The 26,851-nt window shown below is 41.8% G+C and overlaps 2 protein-coding genes across 2 annotated transcripts; both read left to right on the forward strand.

The window, feature by feature from the left end:
* Positions 1-1,432: 1,432 nt before the first annotated feature.
* On the forward strand, positions 1,433-9,818 carry LOC104066682 (serpin B10). Its single transcript, XM_054058546.1, has 8 exons — positions 1,433-1,562; positions 2,635-2,812; positions 4,076-4,189; positions 5,829-5,963; positions 6,370-6,487; positions 6,869-7,011; positions 7,585-7,740; positions 8,612-9,818. The coding sequence occupies exons 2-8, from the start codon at positions 2,645-2,647 to the stop codon at positions 9,014-9,016; spliced, it is 1,239 nt and encodes a 412-aa protein (XP_053914521.1). The 5' UTR covers positions 1,433-1,562; positions 2,635-2,644; the 3' UTR covers positions 9,017-9,818.
* A 2,403-nt stretch (positions 9,819-12,221) lies between these two features.
* Positions 12,222-23,193, forward strand: LOC104066672 (heterochromatin-associated protein MENT). The gene is made up of 8 exons (XM_009569324.2): positions 12,222-12,370; positions 13,693-13,869; positions 14,791-14,874; positions 15,248-15,385; positions 15,912-16,029; positions 16,627-16,769; positions 21,106-21,273; positions 22,320-23,193. Exons 2-8 carry the CDS (start codon positions 13,702-13,704, stop codon positions 22,731-22,733), a joined length of 1,233 nt encoding a protein of 410 aa, XP_009567619.1. The 5' UTR covers positions 12,222-12,370; positions 13,693-13,701; the 3' UTR covers positions 22,734-23,193.
* Positions 23,194-26,851: the final 3,658 nt, after the last annotated feature.

Here is a 26,851-nt window from a genome sequence, read left to right on the forward strand (position 1 = left end):
TATCTATCCCATGTATCTATCGTTCATTCAACAACATGGCTAAATTTCCAAAGATTATTCAGATCATTTAGGCTTTGGAAATCACTTAAGGCCAATGTAAACAGATTACAACTTTCTCAGGCGCAATGGAAGCAATTAATTCTGCAGTGAACATCTCTTCTATGCTACACTGCTCTCTGGAAAATGTAACACATGTATCTAATTACAGCTTACACTGAAAAATGCTGGTTTTGTGTAGCTACAATTTCAAAAGACCCCAGGCACAGGAAAATACCATCTGATTAAGTTCATGTGGTTCCTTACAAGTGGGAAAAAACTTTAAGGAGGCTTTTGGTTCCCAAGTTATATTGACGCAGAAGGCACACAATGGGCAAGGAACTCTGTCACTCTGTACCCTCCAACGCCCTACACCAAATATTGCAGCTACTTCCATGGCTTTCTTCATTACACGATCCTTTGTGCAAGCCACTGGCCTACAAAATAAGCCCATGGTAAGTGTCTGTTCAGAAGAAGGATCTCAGAAAGCAGTTTATGCCAAGGAGTCAGACCTTGTGAGTGAGTCTTATTCAGTATCAAGGAGGTAACCCTTGGAGAGACAAGCAGCTCTTATCCAGGTTTTCAACGTGGTAGTATCAACAGTGCAGACAGGTAAGGAATGAAATAGAGAGCAAGGCTAGGATTACACACGGCTTTTCAGTCAGGGGTGAGAACGGAGATGGACGGCTACAGCATGGAAAATCAGGGAAGGCAGTATTTTAGCAACCAAGGCAAGAAAAAAATGGGAATTTGACAGAATATCCATTTCTAGAATGGAAAATAGGGAATATATCTCTGAGGTGCTACAATTGTCAAGTAGTACTTTTCAGATTAGGGTGGGCAAACAGAAGCAGAAGAAAAAGGAGGTCTAATCTAAGACCAATATCAGGTTTGAGTGATGTTGCCACTGACAATGAAAACAAGGGTCTGATGACTGTTTCTCAATCTTTACTATCTCACAGTGACACCACTTCCCTTGTTGTACAGTGTTAGAATTCTCCAAGATTAATAAAATCCACTTTTCTACAATAGAAACCCACCAGGAGTGACAAATACTTTCTCAATAGGAAACAGATAATAGAAAAACTCATACAAAACTCACTTTCCTTTCTCTGTCAGTCTGTTCCTCAGAAATGATTCCATTAGAGAAATCATAAAAGAAGTAGGTCAGAACTGCATTTTTTTTTAAACCCTCCAAACCGCAAAAGAAAGGTTGTTTAAAAAAGTGCAGCTTCAAGTTCTTACTAGCCTGTTGCCACAAAAACTGTTTATAGAAATAGTTCTGCAGTCAGTTTTGTAAGGTTCTTGTATGATAGCATACTCATCATCATTTCAGATCCTGTTCTGAGATGATTCAGGTCTTCCACAGGGATGTGGCCTACAGGGCATAATAAATTGCACAGTCATGAGTCATAAGAACCTTTGCTGAACTGGCCAGACACACTATAAATTCACCCTACCCTTCACGTGAACTGCAGAAACCGTGGACACCCACAGCAGCAGTGTTTCTTCTTGGGCAAAACAAGGTACTGTAACTATTTCTAGAGATTATTTATTTCATATACTCTTGGATGATGTTGTTTTGTTGGCAAATGCATGGGGAGGGGAAAGGTAGCAAGTGGAAACAACAAACAGTAGGGAAAGTAATTTACTAAGCTGGCACAGGCATGGTCTAGAGGGTGGGTGTCTTGAAAATATACAGGAAGAGAAATTTGTTGTACAGAGTTCTATAGCTTCTAGAGCTCACTGGCTAGCATATGTATCGTAGCAGAGTAAGAACCACTGTGTTTGCTTAAGTCAACTACTTTGTTCCTGTGCTCTTCAGTTCTTATCAACATCAGGTCAGCCCCTGGCTTGCAAGCTGCTAGGACACAAACCACCTTTCTTCTAATGCCATCCTGTACCAACCAGAATAACTCCTAGCCTCTGCCTAGAGGTCTGAGATAAACCTGCAATTCAAATGACAAAATAGCAGCATTTGTGACCTACTAATACAGAAACCTTGTCTGGCAGAAAGGTAGGGAAGCTAGGATCTGGGCTAGCGCTGTAAGACAGAGTATCAGGACATTTTTGAAAGTCAAAAAGGGAATTCAGGACACAGCATGCACTAATTTGGGCGGTGCTCGTGTAAGCATTGGAAGGAGTATCTTGTCCTTTCCTAGAGGCATAGTTGACTGTTGCTGTTATCAGACTATTTGTTCACTACAGCTATGAGCATCAAAAAGCTTTTGTACAAATTGAAGCATACGAGTTGTTGTAAGAAACAGTCTCTCAGTATTCTCTAGTCCAGGGACCAGTAAGTAATATTAGCAACAGTCACTTCAAGTTGGTATAAAGGACAGTTAATAAATGTCCTGGTGAACAAATTAAAAACAAAGTTGGAGGCTGCTTTTTCCCTAACTCATTTGATAGCAACAGTGAAACAAGACATGCTAAACCTTATGTGACTTTATAATAATTAATCCTCCTCATTCTTCATATAGATACTTTTAGAAAGACTTTAAATCACAAAAGAAACTTCAAAATCAAGAGAAACCTGCAGACACATAAGTCATAACTAGTCATTCAGAACAACATCTTTTCTCCTTTTCTGTGCAGGTTCAAAACAATGGAAGCTTTGAATAAAGCAAACATAAGCTTTGCTATAGACTTCTTCAAACATGAGTGTCAGGAAGATGGTGACAAGAATATTTTGTTCTCCCCTTTGAGTATTTCATCTGCCCTGGCCACTGTTTATTTGGGAGCCAAAGGTAACACTGCAGATCAAATGGCAAAGGTGAGTCTTGGCTTCTAAAGGTAGCTGTCTGAAAGGGTTGATCTCTTGGAATAACATCTTCTACACAGGACATGTACAATGATGGTACAGAGGAAAGGCACAAGCAGAAATTACTCTAATCCAAACTCTATGCATACATGCCAGCTCATATCTCATCCCTGATGCATACTGCAATAGATAGATCAGTTCTCTGCTTCTGCAGGTCAAAGCAATAGTGTGCTTAAACTTTTGGAAACAGGGTCCCAGCAAATGAAAAAGGTGGCACTGGTGACATTGTCTCCTTTTAAATCTCACCAGCAGAAATAATGGATCTTCATCCCAAAGCTAAGTACCTTGAGCACTGATCAGAGAGTAGGAGACCACAATTCTCCTTCTACTCTGTCACAGACAATTCCCATCTCACATCTCTTCTCTTTGGGAATGATCCCCCACAAAAAACTCTTCCCTGTAGCTATTATAAGTTTTGCACTTCACTAAACAGAAATCCACATCCACAAGATCAGAGAAGAAATATGCTGAGACTACAGCCCTATAGCCCACTCTTTTGAGTATGTATTTTACAGGCAAAAAATCTCTTACTGAAATCCCTAAGTTGTATTTGTGTAAAGTTCATAGCTTCAGCAGGCAGCAGTGAGATCAGCCCCAGCTCATAGCTACCTAGCTCTTATCATAACAGGTGAAGTTTGTGAGTTTGCATCTGCTAAGGCAGAAGAACTTGTCTCACTTGATAAGGGAGTGATTTATAAGACAAAAGAGGGTCAGCAGGGTAACAAAGAAAGGAGTCATCTTCTGCTAGGAAGAAGGGATTGTAAACATGCAGTTCTTCTGAAAAGTGTTCCAAGCCTGGATAAGGTATAGATGTCCATAGCAAGGGATTTAAGGCATGGAACTGCCCCCATGATTTTTATGTTTTCTGACACATAGCAGTGCTCCATTTAGATTTCTGCTTTGATAGTCTCCATCTGCAGATAACCAGCTCTTCCCAGGTACTAACTGATCAGCCCAGGGCATAACTCAAAGCAGGCAGATATACAAAGGCTAGTTACATGAGAGTTTTGCCCCACAACTCTTAGCTTAGTGTGCTCATGCCATTTTGTAGACATGGGCCTCAAGGTCTAACCAAAGATCTAATATTCAGTCAGGACTAGACACAAGAACGAAACCTGAGTTTGACTCTTCATCACCAGTTGCAAAACATCGTTGAAAGATTTTACTGAAAGCAAATTTTCTGTCATTGCATTTATTATTGCTTTCCCACTATAGGTACTTCACTTTAATAAAGCTGAAGGAGCCAGAAACATCACCACAACCATAAGAATGCAAGTCTATTCCAGAACAGAAGAGCGTCTATCAAATCAATTAGCCTGTTTCCAGAAGGTATGTCACCAAGTCTAGTGACCAAGAATGGGTGTGGTTATGTCTTCTCTTTCTGTTGTTTTTCTTCCACATTTGCATTTGCCTATGTTTGCCTTTCTCAGATGCAGCATACACAATTAATTAGTACAGCATCCTGTGATACCTTCATCTAATGCAATACTTATTATATGCTTCCCCTTTTCAGGCAGAATTGCAAAAACTAACCTTGAGTTTGCAAAATTCAAGATTTAATATTACCATTTTCTATAAATATGTTTTAATCTTTTTCCTTTAGCTTTGAAGATATTTCTTTCTGAAATTATTACTGTTCATTAGCTAGCTATTTAGCAAAACTAGGTTCTTTGAATATACATGGTCCCTACCTCAGAGAGCTTATCACAAGAACAGAGCTGCGCTCCCATATATTTGGTTGCAGCATCAAGACAACAAAACCCACAGTATTAACTTTTCCAGGCTACCCATGCTTGGCAGGTAAGCCTTCTTCAGAAATTAGTCTCCATTTCAGTTGACTAGTTAACAAAATAAACTGACATCTTGGAATTTCCCAAGGTAGACCAGTTGCTTGCAATAAATCTTAGAAAAGTGGAAATCATTATAGACCTGAAATATTTCTTTGACATATTGGCAGGCATCTGCTACCAAAGTACATGTAATCTGATATCGCAGAAAAATACAGAAAAACAAACATAATCCCTCTGAGTCAGTAAAGGCAGGTTTTCCTCATTGACAATTCAACCATAGTGATGTCAAGCTCTTCTTGCTCTTTCCCGTCATTCTTACTGTTTGTGGGAGGGAGCCATTTCCCCGTAGGCTGCCCACAAAGCCTCCGTGGTGGGGAGTTCTGATGAATGGGAGATTAAATCTGCATTCCACAGCCAAATCTGACATCAAGAAAATTTATTTTAGGGGCTAAGTCAACAAGTCATTTGCACTGCATGAACAGGAGAAGGATTGTTCCTCATGAGTAATGCTTGTGTGAACTGTAAGAATTATAGAGCGCTGTGGGTAGGGCAAAGGGAGCATTCTAACAGATTAGAAATTCCGTTGTAATGACAAGATGAATATAACACAGATTTTTAGTTTACTGATTCACAGACTAACTTCCTTGTGCTCCTTTGAGAGTTTGAGCCCACGTTCATTTAATTCTGTTACTTTAAGATAACGAATATACTGCAATTACTGCAACATAAAAAAATGTACGAAATACTACCACTAGGAGTAAGATTAAGAAATTTAGGGGCAAACCTTCCGTGTAACACACTCAACTTTCATAAATGAAAGGAGTCATAGAGCCAAATCTTCATGCATTGTTTAACAATTACATTCTGTTTATCACTCTCTGGATATATTTAGTTTCACAATCTTCACTTAGAAATTCTTAAATGTATTACATGGTTCAGGCTCTTACTACTTCCATTCTGAGACACTTACGAACGTTGATCCTGTGTGTGCAGCTTTTAATACTTTCAAATGATTCTTTTAATAGCTGTGTGGTTTAGAACACTTCTTGTGTTGCAATACAGGTAACAGATCACCTCAACAGAAATCCTTTAGATGGAGCCGTATGAAGGCAGAAATTAGAAATTTTGAACTATTTTACACAACATGATGAGTAACTTCTTTTTTCATTTTCTCCAAGACAGAAATTGGCAAATCAAACAACATCCATTCTGGGTTTAAAGAACTCCACTTTGAAATCAACCAACCCACTAAAAACCACCTTCTTAAAAGCGTCAACCAGTTATATGGAGAAAAAGCATTGCCTTTCAGTAAGGTAGGTAGGCCACTTATTCAGATAATGTAGTGCCACTCAATGTTCATGACCTACCTAGGAGAACACAGCATAATCTATGTGTTTTCACATATATTCATTCAATCTGCAAATCGCGTTGTTATCCTCAAGACAAATATTTTCTATGAGACTATTCTTGAGAATTTGGACACTAAAATTTTAATTTTAAGGGATATGTATTTAATTCCAGGGTGTTTTACAGACGTGGATAGATAAAAACATTTAAAGTTACTATTTCCACAAAAAAATACTTTTTCTTTCAACAAAATGCTGTGCCTGTAGTCTATGTCACTTATATCAGGCTTTCTCCCTATTTGGCTGTAGTTATTTACTAGCATTTACATTGACAGGCAACAAACATAAGACAGCTGTCTCTCTTGCACTGTAGGAATACTTACAGCTAGCCAAGAAGTACTACAATACTGAGCCACAGTCAGTTGACTTTGTGGGGGCAGCAGATGAAATCAGAAGAGAGATCAATTCCAGGGTCGAACACCAGACTGAAGGTAAGCTCTTGCATTTTCTCTTTAAATTCACAAAGAAGTCATTCCAGCATTGAACAAAGTTTGTGTACTCAAAGGGCCCAAGACAGGTAAAACAATTCACCTCAGAAAGGTAAACCAGATCAATTTTCCTAAAACAGTCATCCACCGACATGCTTTTACTACTGTTAGAGTCCTCCCTCAAAATATGTGAAGAATGTGCCTTACTTTTTGCTGTGAATCAAGGTTACCTCAGTAACCACTTATTTGCAAATAATCTCAAGCTCAAAGCATGTATATCAGCACTTACAATTTCCCTGGCTTATATCTGCAGAAACTGTGCCAATGCTCACTCCAAAACAGTAAAACTACACAAATATGTAAATGTCCTTCTGTTTTCTCAAGGTAAAATCCAAAATTTGCTGCCTCCTGGATCTGTAGATTCGCTCACCAGACTCGTCCTAGTAAATGCACTCTACTTCAAAGGAAACTGGGCAACAAAGTTCAAAGCTGAAGCTACCAGGCAAAGGCCTTTCAGAATAAATAAGGTGAGGGAATACACTGACCTATATCCTAAACTGCTGGCTGGAAAGGCAGTGAAAAAGATGAGGGCAAGAAATTCCTGCCAGTCTTTAAATACATATGAAATCCATCATGAAAGTTATTTCATTTTATGCATACAGTATATTTTCTTCACCTCATCTTCAGCACAAAGCCTGCACACACATAGCTAGCTCTGGAGACACAGGTAAAATTGTCAGAAGCTGACTTCAAACAAACTTCTGTTCTCTGAAGGCAGGGAAAACAGAGGTGAACAAAACTGTGTGGGTTAGTTCTTTACATTTTCATTTTTAACCATTTGGCAAATCAGAGTGGAATAGTTTCCTGTAACAGGTGTCATCTGTGACTGCTTAGATCACCTGTCTAGCCCCCAAGTGCCTTTCCAGAAGACCGGAAGTTCTCTGTAGATCTTGTGTTTCACCACTGAGAGACACAAGGATGCCTCAGACACACTGGGCAGCTTGTGCAGTAAATACAATGAAATCTCACTGTGCTACTTTAACCCAGTCCTACACTGCAGTCAGAGTTTAACTGGCAAATGTCTAATTGTTTTGTTGTAGCATACGACTAAACCAGTGCCAATGATGTACCTGAGTGATAAATTTAACTGGACCTATGTAGAATCAGTCCAGATTGACGTTCTTGAGCTTCCATATGTCAATAATGACCTCAGCATGTTTATCCTGCTACCAAGTGACAACATCGGCCTACAAAAGGTAAAGCAACTGAGAACATAAATTATGTGAAAAAACAAGTGTCATTATTTACTTGTTTTATGCATGTACAAGATAAACGACTAGGCTGCAGTCATGTTTCTAGGAAGGAGGGTACTGATCAGGCTCAAGGAAAAGCAAACCCCAAACTTGGTCCAGCACTGTGAACTTGAACATCTTAGACCTCAGACCAAATTTCTTACTCTTATCAGCTGGCAATTCTGTAGTTCCTAATATTGGTCATGTCTGGAAACAGGTAACCCAAACCCTACAAGACTGGCTCTTCTAGACAAACAAAAACAGGACAGAAAGTCACCCCTGCTCAGAATCACTGTCTGTACTGATTCAGACAGACGTGATTTCATTTGAAAAAAACTCCACAAATTTGGACAGCCGCCATTACTTTCCAAGAAGTCCAGAGCTAGTACATACGGACACTGCCACCTTCTGTAAAGACACGAATCCTGGCTTTGGATAATAAACTCAATGAATTCTCATTTACATTAATAGATGTTCCATAGAAAAAGAAAAATAGCTCTTTTCAGTAAATTCTAAAATGTAGGGAAGACAGAAAAGTGAACAGAAAAGTCAACCAGACTATTTTTCCTTGACATTGACGTTTTTGTTCTACAACTATTTAATCCTGCTATATTCACTGACAATTACTGAGAATAGTTCAAATACTGCGTCGACCTACAGTAGAGCAACATACTCCTTTAGTCAAAAAGACATCCAAATTGGTCTTTCACTACTGTTCTGGGAGAGGTTTGTACTCCTACTAGAGCTTGAAAAGTTTTCTGTTTAAGAAATGAGAAGAAACAGCCTTTGGGGCACAGGGTTTTGACCACTCTAATGTTCTTTTTACTAACTGCAGCTAGAAAGAGAATTGACTTTTGAAAACTTGTCTGCATGGACCAGCCCAGAATTAATGGAGAAAATGAAAATGGAGGTTTATATGCCCAGGTTCACGTTAGAAGAGAAATACAACCTCAAATCCACTTTGAGCAGGATGGGGATACAAGATGCTTTCAATGAAGGTCAAGCTGATTTCACAGGAATGTCAGAAAATGGTGATCTGGTTTTGTCACAAGTTTTTCACAAGTGTTACCTGGAAGTCAATGAAGAAGGCACAGAGGCAGCAGCTGCCAGTGCAGCAGCACTGGCATCACGAAGTCTTGGTGCTACAATTATTTTTGTGGCAGATCACCCTTTTATCTTCTTTATCAGGCACAACAAGACCAAGAGTATCCTCTTCTTGGGAAGGTTCTCTTCCCCCTAGAAACTCAACTATTATTGAACAGGCTCTTTCAACAACAATAATGAACAAAATACACGCCATGAAGAACATCTCAATAGTCTGCGCACTGCTTCATTTTCCTGTACTGTTGGAAAATCTCTCAATGTTCCAAGAGAGCACATATTAAAAATAAGCTGGAATTTAAGCCTCTGCCTCATTTTGCTGGCCAAAGAACAGAAAAATTGTAGCACTATACTATAAAGACTGAACCGTGCACAGAACGACAATGAAGCATTTATTCAGTGCATTCTGAACCCGAACTGTCACAATGCAGAACAGACTAAGTAAACCTCTAAACCAGTAATTCCCAATATACTTGCTTTGGTATATAAGAAGAAAAGAAACAAGAAAGGCTCCTTCGTGCAGAACATTGCTGCATCTCCATTGGTTTCAGCTCACTAAGCTGGTAATCACAGGAGGGCTGCCTCACTCATATTTTTGTCAGCTTTATAACAACTTTGCGGCCTGGCACAGCTGGTAATGAAATAAACCTGCAAAATCATCTGTGTTCTTGATACTAGTGTTTCTTGAATGCAAAAGAGCTAACATATGTAATTTTTAATCTCTGTCCCATAGTAATTGGAAGATATTGAAAACCACTATTGAATCCAAGGAAAATAACACACAAGCACCTTGAAACCTTCTCCTTTGTAACCTTTTACGCATTTAACACTATTGTCAGCCCAGTACTGCACAGATTTATTCTCATTTTGCTTTGCCACTTATTTCACTGATTTGAGGCAAGACTGAATTGGAGAATCAAGCCTGTAATACTAATTTCCTACGTTCTTTCTCGAAGATAATGTGAATCTTCCAATACACATTTACTCATTTACACATTTACACATTACTGAGTCCTTTCTTGTTTTCTCCCACATGGAGCCTGCTTCCAGGGTCCCTTCTGGCTCTGCCTCACAAATAGGAAGGAGCATAGGAAAGATGTTGTGAAGCAGGTGGTTTATTCTGTCACCATACAATCGCAACAACACTGCCTTCTCTATCTCAGCCGTGAGACATGAGACAGGATCCCCGTGCACTCAGGTGTGATTCTGCCATGCCCTGCTTCACCTAATGCAAGGCCCTCATGGTTCCATGGCCAAGCCTTTTAAGCACTTCCTGGTGTGCTTCAGGAATAAAAAACAGGAAAGCAATGCCTGGGAGGCCAACAAAACCCAAAACTATTAAATGTGCACCCAAACTCACTCACAGGCCTTTAAAGTCAATGAAATATGAGTCACCTTTTCCCTCTCCTTCAAGTGTTTTAAGCATGACTACAAAGATGACAGAGTTAATGTCGTCTTGGCACTGCTAGATCATTATCAAGAGGTCACAACACTTGAAGGGTGAGTTGCACATTAGGGAACAACTTTTTCCCAGGGTGAGCAGCACATTACTGGAGAAGGCTGTCCAGAAAAGTTGGAGGATCTCAGTCCTTGGAGGGTCTGTCGCTGATCTTGTCTACTGATGCCCTAGACCTCTGGATGTCTCTTTCAATTAACGTGTGAATTTCTCTCTCTTGAAAACAGCCATTTTGTCTGGTATCTCTCTGTTCTCATCCCGCCTAGCGTTCTTGCATCTTGACTAATAAGGGGAGCTGGCTTGCTCACTCTCAGCATATTTTGGGACTTGAAGATGCCTGGCATAGGTTTTCCCACCACTTAACCATTTGGCTGACCTTTATCCTACCCTGATTTCTTGAGGAATTACTCAGCGTACTAAAAACAAACAGCTAGCTTGTTTCTGGCATTTCTGCATTGCCTTGCACAACACTGATATCTGGCATTTTTTAGAAGACTTGACCCACTCTGTTACCGTAATCAAACTTGCAGCGAAATGCTTAGCACACAGTACGGTTTCCTTCCCTTCCTCCATAACCCTTCCCCTGTACACCAGGGTCTTACAGTTGTTGCCATCACCTTTCCCTCCATCCACCACCCAACAGCAGACCAACTCTCTTCTGGTACTGCAGTGTCAACTACTGTGCTATGTTTGACCAGAGAAGTGATTCTACCCCTGTACTCAGCACTGGTGAGGCCACACCTTGAATACTGTGTTCAGTTTTGGACCCCTCACTGTAAGAAAGACATTGAAGTCCAGGAGCGTGTCCAGAAAAGAGTGATGAAGCTGGTGAAAGGGCTGGAGAATAAGTCTTACGAGGAACAGCTTAGAGAACTGGGGTTGTTTAGCCTGGAGAAAGGGAGGCTGAGGGGAGACTTTATTGCTCTCTACAACTACCTAAAAGGAGGTTGTAGAGAGGTGGGTGTTGGTCTCTTCTCCCAAGTGATAGGTGATAGGACAAGGGGGAAGGCCTTAAGCTGCATCAGGGAAAGTTTAGATTGGATATTAGGAAAAATTTCTTCACAGAAAGGGTTATCAAGCACTGGCAGAGGCTGCCCAGGGAGGTGGTTGAGTCAACATCCCTGGAGGTGTTTAAAATGCAGGTAGATGAGGTGCTTGGGGATATGATTTAGTAGTGGACAAGTACAGTTGGAACTGATGATCTCAAAGGTCTTTTCCAACCTAATGATTAATTCTATGATTCTATGTTTGCCTCTGCTGCATTTTTTTCAGGAGGTCAAGTCCTCCTGGTGGATTTGTTTCAGTCCTTGACCTCCTCAGCCACATGCAAGACCTAACTCAGTGTTTTGCAGTGTTTTCCTCAAGTGATTCCCAGCAATGACTACAATGAGATTTCTTCATTAACACAATCAGTGGGGTTTCCATCCTTTTATCCTGAATGGTCTTCTGTGGCTTTGCCTCTGTCTATGCTCCTAATGATCTTCAATCTGAAGCTGGACTCCCAGTGTCTAATTCAACCACTAAGTTTGATATTTTATGCTGACACACTGCATTTGAAACCCAGGAGTCACAGCTACACAAAGCTAGAGAGAAGAATCAGGCCTACAATATCTGCTTATATCCAGAAAACAAACTCAAGCATTCTAGTTGTGTAACCTTTTTACTAACCTTTTATTTTAAACAACAGACCAGTTGCATCCACAACACCAGAAGACCATGGGAATGGGTGAACTGTTCTGCTCTCCTGTCAGTAGGCTATTGTGGTGTAACAACAGAGATGAGATTTTAATTCCATTGTCATTTTGAAATGTCTAAAACTGAAAAATGACAAGATCAACAAGAAGGACAAAACTACATAAGATCTTTTGAGGATTTGGTAGAAAGGCACTTTGCATAGGCGGAAACAACCTGGATGTAAGGGAGAAGGAAAGGGAGGTGCAAGCAGTACTATATTTCTAAATTTACTTATTGCTTAACACACAAACACAGAACCAGACTGAGGACAAGACCTAAGACTTCTCTCTCACTGGACCAGAGGTAAATATTTAAATGAATTTAAGTGACTTTTCTGATGCTTTTAAAAAGTGATCTGTGACAGTATAGGTAAATAATAATATACCACTCTTACAGTGCATTATTCTTGCCTCATGTTTTTCTAGATGTCAAGCTTTAGCGAAAAAAAAGTCTGTAAGGCTAAGGAAAACTGCTAATTTGAGGCAGAAATGATCACAAGAAGGAAAGTTTTCTTAGGGCAGTAACTGTCTTCTTATTAACTACAATCTTCAGTTTGATAAAGGAGCCCCATACTTCAGGTGAAGAAAGGACTGTTTTCATCCTGCAAAGGCACACCTCTGCACATTATCAGTCCAGGAACTCAAAGGAGTATTCATTAGCAGAAAAGAGAGACATTTCCCTCCGAATGTTCTCTTGGATGTGTTCTCCAAGGAAAGAAAATCACTCTGTGGTACTGTTTTGGTACTGGGAGCAAACTGACTGCTGGAAGAACTGTAGTGGTTTGGCAACCAAACGCTTAGTAAATACCTGTAGACTTCAGAGATTGCCCCACCATTTCTGTAGCTCCATTCCATAAATATAATTCTTAATAACAACAACAACAAAAACAATACCAATAGTAACAACATTTCTGGTTTCTTGACTGGAAAACAACATGAGGCAGGTACAACTGGGCAGATACCTTAAAAGCCTTGAATACTAACAACCTCAAGGAATCTGCCAGTTTCTGGAGAAATAAAATTGCTGGAACATACAGAGGGGAGGTAGGTGCACATCATGAATAAAAATCCATCAATCTAAATGCAAATAACAGCTTTGCTATTCATGAGACTACTCAGAAGAGATGGCTGGCCAGGAAAAGCACATAAGACAAAGAATTATGCCTAAATTCTTTCTCAGGATGAGCTCTCAATTCTGTGCAGATCCAAAATGCAGTAGTGGGGCACTCAGGCATGTTGTGAACCTATGTACTAAAATTGCATTTAATTTACCTGGGAACATAACTTTGATAAATCATTAGTTATCAATGAAAAAGAATCAGCTTACAAATCAGCACATTTTTGAAGTCCAAAGACAGAAGGAACACAAAGAAAACTGTAGCTGTGAAAAAGAGGACATACAATTATAGGCAAATATTATCTGGATAACAAAAAACTTAAAAGAAATTGCCGCTCCTAATAGGTGACAAATGGTATCTTTGCGGAAGATAAAACATACAACTAGGCTATTAGTTCTAGTGGGTGCCAATGCATTGTGTTGCATATGTAACATTTCTCAATAATATGCATGGTTTATATATTTTTAAACATTCAAATAGTAAAGTTCTGTCTGTTGCCTCTTTCCAGGTTGCAGCAATGGAACTGGTCTCAACATCAGTTGGCAAGTTTACAGTTGATCTTTTCAACAAGCTGAATGAGACCAACAAGGGCAAAAACATTTTCTTTTCCCCTTGGAGCATATCGTCTGCTCTGGCTCTGACATATCTGGGAGCAAAAGGCAATACAGCAATGGAGATGGCAGAGGTAGGTTTGTCTACGAAGCATACATCCCATACAATAGATGGCTCCTGTACTGGCTGCAAAATTAGATAGAAAACCCGCAATGACAAGGAACTAAGACAGATCAAAGAATGTAACAACTAAATGGCAGATTTTATGCAATTCATAGCAGGTCCCCAACTTCTCCACTAAGAGAAAGTGTCCTGTGGGTATCGAACATCTGAGCACAAATATTCTCCGAACCTGACTTCTTCTAAATTATTCTAAACCTTCTAATTTATCCTATGATTCTATGATTCTGTCACAGATGGGATATTCCTTTGAGAAGCAAACAGCTGATGCCAGTAGCTCCTAACTAACTGGCAGGAGGCTTGCAGATCCCAGTACCCTCTCTCCTCTCCCCTGTCCAGGATGCGTTTTTCTGTATTGATTTATGCTTTTCTAAATAACTGCCTGACAATCCTGCAGGAAAACTTTGGAAGAGTTTTTGGTGTCTCCACATTCCCCAACCCAGTCCTTCTTAATGCCACATAGGCTCATTAATGTCTCAAAGAGAGCTGTGGTGCTCAGTACTGCCCAGCACTCTCCTTTGTGTCACCACAGTCCTGATCGGATGTCTTTGTACCATTACTGTGTGAAGAAACATTTGGATTTGCATAAAGACATTGCTGTTGCTGAGAGCAACAGCTGTGGAAGGGAGTTCAGCCTTGCAGTCCACAGACTGCAGCACTGTGTCGATGCTCTGGTAGGGCAACAATGCTTGTTACTTTATGGGATTTACACATATTACAGCTTCAGCATCCCTTTGATTAGTCACCTAAGCAGCAGATAGCCCAGTAAGTAATCATAAGAAGCAAAACAAGACAACCATTTGATCCCCATTTGGCTTTAAGTCACACCAGTTCCTTCATGTCTATCTCTTACTTTTGGAAACTCTGCTTGCAGGTTCTCCATTTCATTCAAGAAGCAGGAGATGAAGGCTCTTCTGTGGCCAGACCTTCTCGGGGGAGACCAAAGAGAAGAAAAGTGGTATGTCTTAGAGCTGAAATCCCAAGATAAAGAATTTCCAGAATAAAAAATGTTCAGATACAGCTTTAGGAGTCCAGTATATCTTGTCTGCATCCCTCTTCAGAGCACAATTCCCAACATACCTCACAACAGGTTCAAGTTCAGTTCATTTCACTCACTCAGAGTCTGAGGAGCATAGAAGGACAATTCACTGGGATAAGTCTGGAAGGTTTGCTATATCACAAATCAGTTAATTCTGTCATAAACAGGGCCCTGTAAATTGCAATGTTGGTAAACTTTAGGAAAAAAAGTACTCCTACACATATCAGCTCGTGTGTTTTGAATACTTCATGCAAAATCACAATTTCTAAATTTATGATTTCCTCTTTCCAAGGATCCTGAGCTCAAGCAAGCTGACGATATCCATTCCGGCTTCAAAGAGCTCCTGACTGCCATCAACAAACCCAGAAACACCTACTCGCTGAGAACTGCCAACCGCATTTATGTGGAAAAAAACTTCCCTTTAGTGCCTGTAAGTTAAATTCCAGAGAGGAGTAATAGAAGGTGCAAAAAATATTTTTCATTTTAACTACTTGTCATTAATAGAACAGGTTTGAAGCTGACTCTGAATACTGCACTTGAAGAGCCCTGGATTCCAGTGATAAAGTTAAGGGGAAATATAGTTGGTCTGCTCACAATATTTAAGGCTGCCTTGCCTCTGTAGTGTAGGGATTCCTTTTAATGCAATATGGCTTCATTACTGGAACGCCCAATACATACGATGGTCAATGAGACATTAAAATAAGCACTTCTACAGGATGTGCCTGTAGAAGGAAGCCTTCTTCGCTTCACCAAATAAAGGTGGGAATAAAAGAAGGTAATTTTCTGTCCTTTGGTTATTTCTTAACACAACAGTTAACTCACAGTCCAACAGAGTAACAAGCAAGATGCTGAAGTTCTCTAGGCCCACAAGAAGCTACCAACAAGTCCAAGAGTCCATTTTGGACTGAAAAATCCTGTATAGTATAGAACTTCTTTTTCTCTTTTCTATTTTTCAGAGATACATACAGCTCAGTAAGAACTACTACAAAGCAGAGCCACAGAAGATTAACTTTAGTACAGCACCGGAGCAATCCAGAAAAGAAATCAATGGTTGGGTTGAAAAACAAACTGAAGGTAAGCTGGGCACACAGAGAAAGAGCAGCAGCTAAATAGCTTTAACTACTTGATCCAGATCTCTGTGAGTTCCCTGGGGAGACTCCCATTGACTCTGCAGTGCTCTGCATCAGCTGGTCCTCAAGCACAACTGCTGCCCTTGTGCTGCAACCATACACGACAGGCAGAACAGACAGACGGGAAACACCTCTGCCTACCAGTGTGCTCCAAGGGGGGTTGGGATGCCTCCCTGGCTGTACCGTCCTGCACTGACCAGAGGTGTTGGCCTCCTTTCACCTGGTGCAACCTGGTGAAAGCAATATATAGTTTCACCTGGAAAGGCAATATATAGTTTTCTATTTCCAGCTGCTTACCATGAAACTGTGACATTTTTCTGGGCCAGAAGTCAATCCCATTCAGCTAGCCAGGAGAACTGGGCAGCAAACAGCTTTGGAAACTGTAAACAGACTAACTGATTTGCATCAGGGGAGTATTTTATAGCCTAGGGCACTATGCATGGACTTTTTCACTAAGGAGCTGAACCAAGAGAAAAAACAATCAAAACACATCCTTACTACATTTCACTGGAATAAAACCTGAGTCTTTTGATTTCAAAAGGCAAAATCAAGAATTTGCTGAGTTCACGAGATGTGACAACCACCACGAGGCTGATACTCGTAAATGCCATTTACTTCAAGGCAGAATGGGAAGTGAAATTTCAGGCAGGAAGAACAGATCTGCAACCCTTCCGACTGAGCAAGGTAAGATTCTCTGGCATCCTTCTTACAGTAAACAGCCTGGTGCCAACAGTAACGGCTGAAATCTTTATGTTTCGCAAGTCTTCTAGGTATCCCTGTGGTAACTAGGCTCTCTGTGAAAAGCTGGTTACAGCAAAATGTGTCAGTGCTCAGCTTACTGCAACATTAAGATCATAGAATCATAGAATGGTTTGGGCTGGAAGGAACCTTAAAGATCATCTAGTTCAAACCGCCCTGCCATGGGCAGGGACACTTCTCAGTAAATCAGGCCACCCAAGGCCCCATCCAACCTGGCCTTGAACACTTCCAGGGATGGGACATCCACAACCTCCCTGGGCAACCTGTGCCAGCACCTCATCACTCCCATGGTGAAGAAATTCTTCCTAATGTCCAGTCTAAATCTGCCCCTCTCCAGTTTATACCCATTCCCCCTCATCCTATCACCACCAGCCTTTATGAATAGTCCTTTTCCAGCTCTCTTGTAGGCCCCTTTCAGGTACTGGAAGGTCACTATAAGATCTCCTCTGAGCCTTCTCTTCTCCAGGCTGAACAAGCCCAACTCTCTCAGCCTGTCCTCGTAGGGAAGGTGCTCCAGCCCTCCAATCATCTTTGTAGCCCTCCTCTGGACCCATTCCAACAGCTCCATATCCTTCTTACATTGAGGATTCCAGAACTGGACACAATACTCCAGATGAGGTCTCACAAGAGAGGAGCAGAGGGGCAGAATCACCTCCCTCGCCCTGCTGGCCGCGCTTCTTTTGATGCAGCCCAGGATACGGTTGGCCTTCTGGCTGCGAGCACACCTTGCTGGCTCATGTTGAGCTTCTCATCGACCAGCACCCCCAAGTCCTTCTCTGCAGGGCAGCTCTCAAGCACATCATCCCCCACTGTGTACTGAAATTGGGGATTGCCCCTACCCAGGTGCAGGACCTTACACTTGGCCTTGTTGAACCTCATGAGGTTCTCAAAATCCCACTTCTCTAGCCTTTCCAGGTCCCTCTGGTTGACATCCTGTCCTTCTGGTGTGGCAACTACACCACTCAGCTTGGTGTCATCCACAAACTCCCTGAGGGTGCACTCAAACTTGAAGTCAATATCATTGATAGAGATATTAAACAGTACCGGTCCCAGTACAGACCCCTGAGGGACAGCACTCATCATGGATCTCCATCTGGACTTTGAGCCACTGACCACCACTCTTTGAATACAACCATCCAAGCAGTTCCTTATCCACTGTACCGTCCACCCATTAAATCCATCTCTCTCCAATTTAGAGGGAGGATGTTGTGTGGGACCATGTTAAAGGGTATACAGAAGTCTAGATAGATCACATCTGTTGGTTTACCCATGTCCACTGCTGCAGTTACCCCATCACAGAAAGCTACCAAGTTGTGCAGACAGGACTTGCCCTTGGTGAAGCTGTGCTGGCTGTCATTAATCACCTCTCTGTCCTCCATGTGCTTTAGCATAGCTTCTAGGAGGATCTGTTCCATGATCTTCCCAGGCACAGAGGTGAGGCTGACAGGTTGGTAGTTCTCAGGGTCATCTTTTCCACCCTTTTTAAAAATGGGCACAACGTTACCCTTCTTCCAGTCACTAGGGACTTCTCCCGACTACCATGACTTTTCAAATACCATGGAGAGTGGCTTGGCAATGACATCCGGCAATTCCCTCAGGACTCCAGGATGCATCTCATCAGGTCCCATAGACTTACAGATGTTCAGGTTCCTCAGGTGGTCATGAACCTGATCCTCCTCTATTGTGGGAGGGGGTTTACCCCCCTGGTCACCATCTTGCTGTCCCATGACCCAGGAGGTGTGAAGAGAGTGGTTATCAGTGAAGACTGAGGCAAAAAAGTTGTTGAGTACCTCAGCCTTCTTCTCATCTGTTGATATGTGATCACTATTTACAACCATCAGTGGGGCATGTTCTCTTTGATCTTCCTCTTTTTATTGATGTATCTGTAAAAGACCTTCTTGTTAGTCTTTACTTCCCTTGCCAAGTTCAGCTGTGCCTTGGCCTTCCTGACTTCATCTCTACACAACTGGGCAGTGTCTCTACACACGTCCCAGATTACCTGTCCCTACTCGCACTGCCTGTGCAGTTCCCTCTTCTTTTGCAGTTTAACCAGCAGGTCACAACTCAGCCACATCAGTCCCTTCCCTTTCCTGCCTGATTTTCTACATATGGGGAATACGCACTCTTGTGCTTTATGGAAAGCATCCTTAAATATTTTCCAGCTTTGTTCCACTCCCTTGTCCACGAGGCCCACGTTTCAGGGTGTCCTACTGAGTAATTCCTTGAAGAGCTGGAAGTCTGCTTTCCATAAATTTAGTGTCCTGACTATACTCCTCACCTGTCCTATATCCCTCTGGACCTTGAACTCCACCAGTGCATGATCACTGCAGCCCATGCTGCCTCCAATCCTAATGTCACTGATGAGCTTGCTTGTATTGGTGACTATAAGGTCCAGTATTGCATCTCCTTGGGCGGGGGTCTCTATCAGATGGACTAAGAAATTATCTTCGATGCACTCCAGGAGTCTCCTGGATGGCTTACAGCTTGCCGTGCTACTTTTCCAGCATATATTGGGGTGGTTGAAGTCCCCAGGTAGGAAGAGAGCTTGTGAGCGTGAAGCCTCCTGTAGCTGGAGGAAGAAGGCTTCAACAGTTGTCTCTCCTTGATCAGGTGGCACGTAGTATACACCAACCACAAGTTTCCCATTGGTTCTTCCATCTTTAATTTTGACTCACAAGCTTTCAAACAGTCTGTGGCCACTCTTCAACAATACCTCTTCACATTCTATCCCTTTCCTGAAACAGAGGGCAATGCCCCCACCCATCCTTCTCAGTCTGTCCCTTCTGAACAGCCTATAGGCGTTGATAGCCACATTCCAGTCATGGGATTCATCCCACCATGTTTCTGTGATAGCAACTAGATCATAGCTTTCTAGCAGCACAGTAGCTTCCAGCTTCTCCTGCTTGTTCGTGCGTTAGTGTGAAAGCACTTCAGCTGGGCTGCTGGTTGTATCGCCTTTCCAGTGGACCCTTTATTACCTATAAGGTGTTTTAGAGAAGTATCCTCCCTAACACCTGACCCCTGACACCCGTCCTTCCACCACTTGTTACAGGCAAGATGCTGCTCAGGTAAACGTTAATGAGCTCCAGATAACAGCTACCGTTTCCAAAAGCAATAAGGTCACGTAAGACCTTTCTGTAAAACAGTGCTAAAAGGGATAGATTGTAAAAATATTGTTTTGAGAGCCCAAGCTTTCTACACGCCATGCCATGGGTGAGTATGGTATTTGGGCCTCTGTGCTATGCAGCCTAGCTAGGTGCTCAGATACAGCTGCAACACGTTAACCCGAGCAGGTGCATGGTTGGGCAAGACTGAAAGAAACATTAATGCCATGTTTCTAGAAGAAATGTCAATAAATTTATCAGGAAGTGCAGTGACAGGATGAGGGGTAATGGTTTCAAGCTGAAAGAGCATAGATTTAGATTAAGTATCCGGATGAAATTTTTTACTGTGAGGGTGGTGAGGCACTGGAACAGACTGTCCAGAGAAGTCGTGGATGGCCCCTCCTTGGAGGTGTTCAAGACCAGGATGGTTGAGGCTATGAGCAGCCTGATTTAGTGGAATGTGTCCCTGCCTGTGACAAGGGGGGTTGGAACTGGATGATCTTTAAGGTTCCTCCTGACCCAAACCATTCTATGATTCTATGAAATTTACATCAAAAGACAAGAGCTCTGTGCGATTTCCAGTAATTGTAGCTTCTGCCTTCTGAATAGCACACAGACATTGGCTGCTTCCCTGAATTAACGGAAGTACATGTTAAGAGAAGTTGCATATTCCTGCAAACTGCTTGCCAGGAACTCCCCTCATGACGAGGCTCTTTGCTCAGATATTAGTGTTATCTTCTGTTAAGGGTTGTAACAGAAACAGCCAGAGAGAGGACACTAAAAAAAAAACCTACACAACACTCACCTGCTTGAACCACAGCTGTTTCTCTGCAGTGGTGTTGTAAGGCCATACCCCATACCTGCTCCTTCCCCCTAATCCTTGCTGACATTTCTAACCCTCTTCCTCCCTCCTCTGTGAGCTGCTGCATGTATTCTTGGAAGAAGAGAAAATCAGTCAGGTAACCCCACAACAAAATGCTATGGGACAAACACCAGGATAAGCAATATTGTCCAATCAAGAAAAACTTTGGAAAATGATCAACAAATAACTCTTATTAAAGCTGCTACCAAAAGTTTCCTCTCCCTCTGCTGCACTGAGTCATCATCATCCTTCCTTTCAAGGAATGATTTCTAACTTATAAATAAATACTTTACAGAACAAGACCAAACCTGTGAAGATGATGTACATGAGACATACATTTCCAGTTCTCATCATGGAAACAATGAGTTTCAAAATGATTGAGTTGCCATATGTGAAACATGAACTCAGTATGTTTATCCTCCTTCCTGATGACATCAAAGACAGCACCACGGGTCTCGAACAGGTAAAGAATTATACTGTACCCATTCTGTATCACCACTCAGCCATTAAAATAAGGACAAGCTGGTGACCTTATCTCCCTCTCTGAGGACTTGCTGTTTGATCTCCTCCACTAGCTGAATTAATTTCCTTTAACATCTATCTAATGCCAAGGAAGTTCCTCCACACTGAGTGCCCTTAGTTTGGTAAGAACTGAAGACAGTAAACTCTGCATAATCAGATCCCTAGCTCTTCAACAGCCCCATGACTGACATCCAATCCTACATGATCTGTAAGTGTTAGATCTCCCTTCACCGCTCATTCAGTAGGGACAGTACTGCACAAGTAGTCATAGCCACTTCCTGAGGTAACAGACAACTCTTCTCCACGGCATGGAAGTTTATTCATCAACTCGTTCTCATTCTGTTTGTTCCCTCCTTCCCTCAATTTGTTTGCTATGTGGAAACCTAGAATTTTGGTGAGACTGTATTTGCTACAATAAGGATATCTGTAGTCGCCACAATTGCAAGATTGTTAAATTCTCGGCATCTACCCTGCCAAGCACACCATTCATTGATCTCCACCATTTGACCTGAGTTGAACCATGGTGACATAGCACAGAGAACACAGAGTGGCAGTGAAAGATTTTGCTGCAAGCAATCTGTTTTAAAATTGCCAAGGGAATACATGCAACCTTAACACCTGTTTCTGTAGAACTGGAACAAACCACCTGAAGCAGGTACAGCAGGGAATCTCCCAGCAATTTTCTTCACACAAAGACTGAATTAAAAAAGAGGAAAGAACTTCCTCGGGGGATGGGAGCTGCAAGTGTTGAGTGCCCTGTGTTTCCTTTGCAATGAATCTAGCAAGGGTGGTGCTCAAAACCTTGCATCATTAAGTCTCAAATGTTTGTTGCACCCCGTGCCCCTGATCTTCAGTAAAAATGATTTATATTTCATGCTTTTAGCTAAGTGTTAAATTTGCCATTTCAAAACTGCATAATTCATTAAATTGCCATAAAAAATATTCAGTTAATTAAGTGTATTTTTCCTTCTCTTTCTTAAATGATAGCTGGAAAGGGAACTGACGTATGAGAAGCTGTCTGAATGGAGTGATTCCAAGAAGATGACCAAAACTCTTGTAGATCTGTACCTACCCAAGTTCACAATGGAGGAGAGATATGATCTCAGTGACAATCTGAGCAGCATGGGAATGCACAGTGCCTTCAGCAGCAGTGCTGATTTCAGTGGAATGGCTGGGAAGGGGGATGTAATGATCTCCAAAGTTTTTCACAAGTCTTTTGTTGCAGTTGATGAGAAAGGCACTGAGGCAGCTGCTGCTACTGCTGTAATTGTAGACCTATCAAGTTCAGTTGTCAGCCATGTTCTGAAATTTAAGGTTGACCACCCTTTCCACTTCTTCATCAGACACAACAAATCTAAGAGCATCCTCTTTTTTGGCAGATTCTGCTCTCCCCTAGAATGAGTTATTACTTGCTTTCAGACACTTCCAGACAGCAAAAATGCTAAGAAAATTATGAGCAATGTGCTTCTTGCTGCCTTTCATTAACATGCAATCTAAACCCTTCAGAATTCAAATCTGCTTACTCTTTTTAACTTTACCTAATTATATCTTCCTGCTCAACAGCTGCACAGTTTTGTTGCTACCTGTATCACTGATCAATGTATGATTTGTGTAATGATTTATGATGAATTATGTAATGTATGAGTGTATCTCAGCAAAGATAATCATGGTATACCAGTGAGATTTTGACTGATGCTTTACTTAATAATTTTCCCATGATCTGCATTTAATCCAATAAATGAACTTGGTGTTGTGTTTGTGCTGTTCAGGACAGTGACTTGCCTCGTTCTCTTAGAGCACCATGTAAGGCTCATGGCAGGAGCACATTTCCATTCTTGCCTTTCCAAATCAACCACCACATCACCTCCACTGACAAAGCTGACACACTTAGTGTCTTATTTCCACTAGGCTTCAAACATCCCCAAAACCAGTTAAACAGCAAGTTATCCTAGACATTTACTAAAGACAACAAATAAAATTAAACTCTGTGATAAGCAGGTTTTTTGCTCACTGAGTCAAGGCATTTGAACTTTTCAAGCATTCAGTTTCCCATCTTTGACCACTACTCATTGCACTATCAGCCCTCTCTGGGACGCACTGCGGAGGCTTTCCTGTCACAGCATACTGGAAATAAAAAGTCTGACTAGCATCTATAGCCCAAAAGAGTAGCTTCCAAACATCTCTTTTGCCCACGTACAATAGTGAACAAGCAGTGCTCCACTGGCAGCATCTGCTGCATCCATTGGCTTGAGAGGGCAGCAATTGTGCTTTCCTGTGGCCAAGACAAACAGCATTAAGTTTTGATGTCACTGCAGTACTCAACAACCACATGTCAGAGAATGTGACATGTCAGACAATAAGATTTGAATATGGGAGAGAGGTACTGTAAAAACATTTATTCTCAGCAAAATTCCACCTATAATTACAACTCACTCCACCTCCACAAAATTTGGAAATGTACCTCCACCCAACTAAGCATACCTGCATCTTTTTCCCTGTAAAAAGTGCTGCTTCTGAAATCAGTGCCTTCACTTGCTTGTAACCCTCAGCTCAGAGTTCAGCTGTCTGTCATCCAGGACCTACCTTGGTGCAGCCCAGCTGTGTGCTATTGAATGAGCTTTACTAAGTTTATCGTTTTGGTGTGGAAAACACAGGCTGAAAAGCCTGTATCCTTGCATTGCAGCACTCCAGTTGTGTGACCTATTCCACCATATCTCCATGATCCCAATGAGATAATAGCCCCATAACCACACGCAAACTTCCAGGTGCTCCTTTTTGTTGCCTGTGGCATTTCAGAGAGGCATTCAAGAGTGCTGATCCCCCTGTACAGGGTTGAGAGGTTTTCCTTTATGGCTATTCTGCAGGCACTTCATTCTTTACATGCATGTGCTTGAAGTGATTGCTATGTCCCACCTGTTCCCGTCATCCCAGGGCACTTGGCATGCCTACCATACTCATAAACTTTGTATGTTGAGGAATTACTAACTGCCTCACCAAGTCTAGTGTAAAACTCTGCTTAGCAGGTTGACCAGCCTGTTATCAAAGGTACTTTTCCCTGTTCAGTTACAGAATCACAGAATTGTTTAGACTGGAAAAGACCTTTAAGATCATCCACAGCCAACACCACCACTAAGCCATGTCTCTATGTGCCACATCTACACGTCTTTTAAACACCTCAGCCACTTCCCTGGGCAGCTTCTTCCAATGCCTGATACTTTTCAATGAAGTAATTTTTCCTCATATCCAGTCTAAATCTCCCCTGGTGCAACTTTAGGCTATTTCCTCTCATCCTCTCACATGCTATGTGGGAGAAGAGACCAACACCTACCTTGCTATAACCTCCTTTCAGGTAGTTTTAAAGAGCCATAAGGTCTCACCTCAGCCTCCTTTTCTCCAGACCTAACAACCCCAGTTCACTCAGCCACTCTTCTTAAGACTTGTCTTCTAGACCCTTTCACCACCTCGTTGCCCTTCTCTGGACACGCTTCAGTCAGGGGTACCCCTTCTCTTCGAAGCAGCTGATGACCCTCAGACTGGTCCCACGGCCACAGAAACCAAATCCCTGCTGTGACAACAGCAGTGCAATGAATTATTAAACCAAAGGATCTGTCAAGTCCTCCTCAAGCCCATTCACCTCACCAGCAAGATTGAGGAGAGAACCACCTAGGCCACCATGACCTCGACCACTTCACCCAGAGCCTTGCAGTCATGTTTTGTACTTCCTAAGTCATCCCTGGCAATATCATTTATGCCTACACGGAAGAGCATCAGGGAGAGGGACAGATGAGACTCAGTAGCCTCTCTATAACATCATGAAGGCATGATCCTAGGAAGAAGCAAATCTATCCATATGACAAATCAGGTCAGCAGGTATTGGGCTCAAACCCTGCAGTTACTTCTCACACTTGTTAATGGTCTTTGAGATCTGGAAGGTGCATCTTCCTGTGCTGCAAGTTAAGAAAAATTGAAAGTTTTTTAGTTTCCTTGGTTTCAGAATTATTTCCCCTTGCTAGTTTGTCATGTAACACTTGGATACAGCAAGAGAGCAGTCCTGGGAATGTGAATTTCACGTGTAGTGTGCTAGCTATGCTTGCTGTTGTTGTTCCAGGAGGCCTGGGGTCTCCTGAAGGTGACAGGCTGGCCAGCAACACGCCTGGATGAGGAAAACGAAGAGGAGACAATTCAGGATAAAAGCAGGTCTTACACCATGAACAGGTCACGGTGTTCCAGTGCTCTTCTCAGCAAGGGCTCCCGCAAGCATAGTCCTTTCTCTCTTGTCTGCCACAAAGGGTGGCTTTTGAAAGACAGCTCCATTTCATTTTTCCATACTGAGGAAAATACTATTTAATCACCTTTCTAAAATACTCAAAGATAGACAGGTAATAGGTGCTACATGACTGAATTTCCAAATAATTGCTTTCAGGAAATCCTGTGTTTGTTCTGTGTCATCAAAATTTCAGGTCCACAAACTCCTTCTTGAAAGTTCCCAGGACTTTGAAAAACAGAGAAAACAAATATATACAGGAACATTCTGAAATAAGCGTCATTGCAGATACTTCATGAGCATGGACTGCTTGTCATTTAATGATTCCATGCTTGTCAAACCACAGTAGATTAACATGCTTTCAGTTTATCCTACAATGAAAGATGGGGCTTTTGTCTCCCAGTGCAAACCTCAGCATCATAAAATAATCCCTGGCATCTCTGTGGTAGACTGACCTCATGGCTAACAGAAATGGCAGACACAGAACACAATAATAAAAACTGGTATGCTGGTGTATTGTTAGTATTCAAGACAAACACACTTTAGAATGAAATACAGATGCATCCATATTTTTCATGGTTTTATGCTGCCATTAGTAACAGGCACGAGGAAATTCCTTTTAAAGTGTAATTTATAGTCCACTCCTTTAGTTCTATTGCAACAGATGTGATACTTGCTCTCATTTTCTTCCTGAAGGACACAGCTGATTGGGATTTCTTGCAAACCAGAAGTCCATAATTGGGTTTAGTCCAGTACTGCTTTTAAACTGTGCTGCTTTTTACTAAATGTCACTGAAAGATAACTGATCTTCAAGAGATGCTCAAATGGTCCACTCAGAGTTCATCATTTACAAAGTACAGGCGTGGGAGACCATCAATCAAACACGCAGAGAGATATAACTTCAGACCCATGTTCAGCAAGATAAGGGTGAAAGATTGCTTAGAAAAGGCCAAAATGACTTCACCAGTATGCCAGAGGAAAATGACTGCTTTTATCAAAAGACTTGTTGAGACCATTCATCGGAGGTCAATCCACGACTTCCACAGGTCAGGTGTTGTGATGCTGCAAAACCTTGTTTCTACCATTCCGGTTTCAGCAATTTACTATTTCCTCTCACTACTTCTATCTGGCACAGCAAAAACAAGAACACCTCCCCTTTGGCCAATTTGCTCCCCTTTGAAACTCTCCTCTCTCTTACTAAACAGGATCTTGCAGCAGATGGAATATACCACAAAGACTGCCTACACAGTTTAGG

Source organism: Cuculus canorus, chromosome 2 (assembly GCF_017976375.1).
Source record: "Cuculus canorus isolate bCucCan1 chromosome 2, bCucCan1.pri, whole genome shotgun sequence".
In the NCBI taxonomy this organism is placed as follows: Eukaryota; Metazoa; Chordata; class Aves; order Cuculiformes; family Cuculidae; genus Cuculus; species Cuculus canorus.

Coding starts and splice junctions, on each gene's coding strand:
- LOC104066682 (XM_054058546.1), top strand. CDS start 2,645: ATGGAAGCTTTGAATAAAGCAAACATAAGCTTTGCTATAGACTTCTTC. Junction 5,964..6,369: donor AAGCATTGCCTTTCAGTAAG/GTAGGTAGGCCA, acceptor CTTGCACTGTAG/GAATACTTACAGCTAGCCAA. Junction 7,012..7,584: donor GGCCTTTCAGAATAAATAAG/GTGAGGGAATAC, acceptor GTTTTGTTGTAG/CATACGACTAAACCAGTGCC.
- LOC104066672 (XM_009569324.2), top strand. CDS start 13,702: ATGGAACTGGTCTCAACATCAGTTGGCAAGTTTACAGTTGATCTTTTC. Junction 14,875..15,247: donor GACCAAAGAGAAGAAAAGTG/GTATGTCTTAGA, acceptor CCTCTTTCCAAG/GATCCTGAGCTCAAGCAAGC. Junction 15,386..15,911: donor AAAACTTCCCTTTAGTGCCT/GTAAGTTAAATT, acceptor TCTATTTTTCAG/AGATACATACAGCTCAGTAA.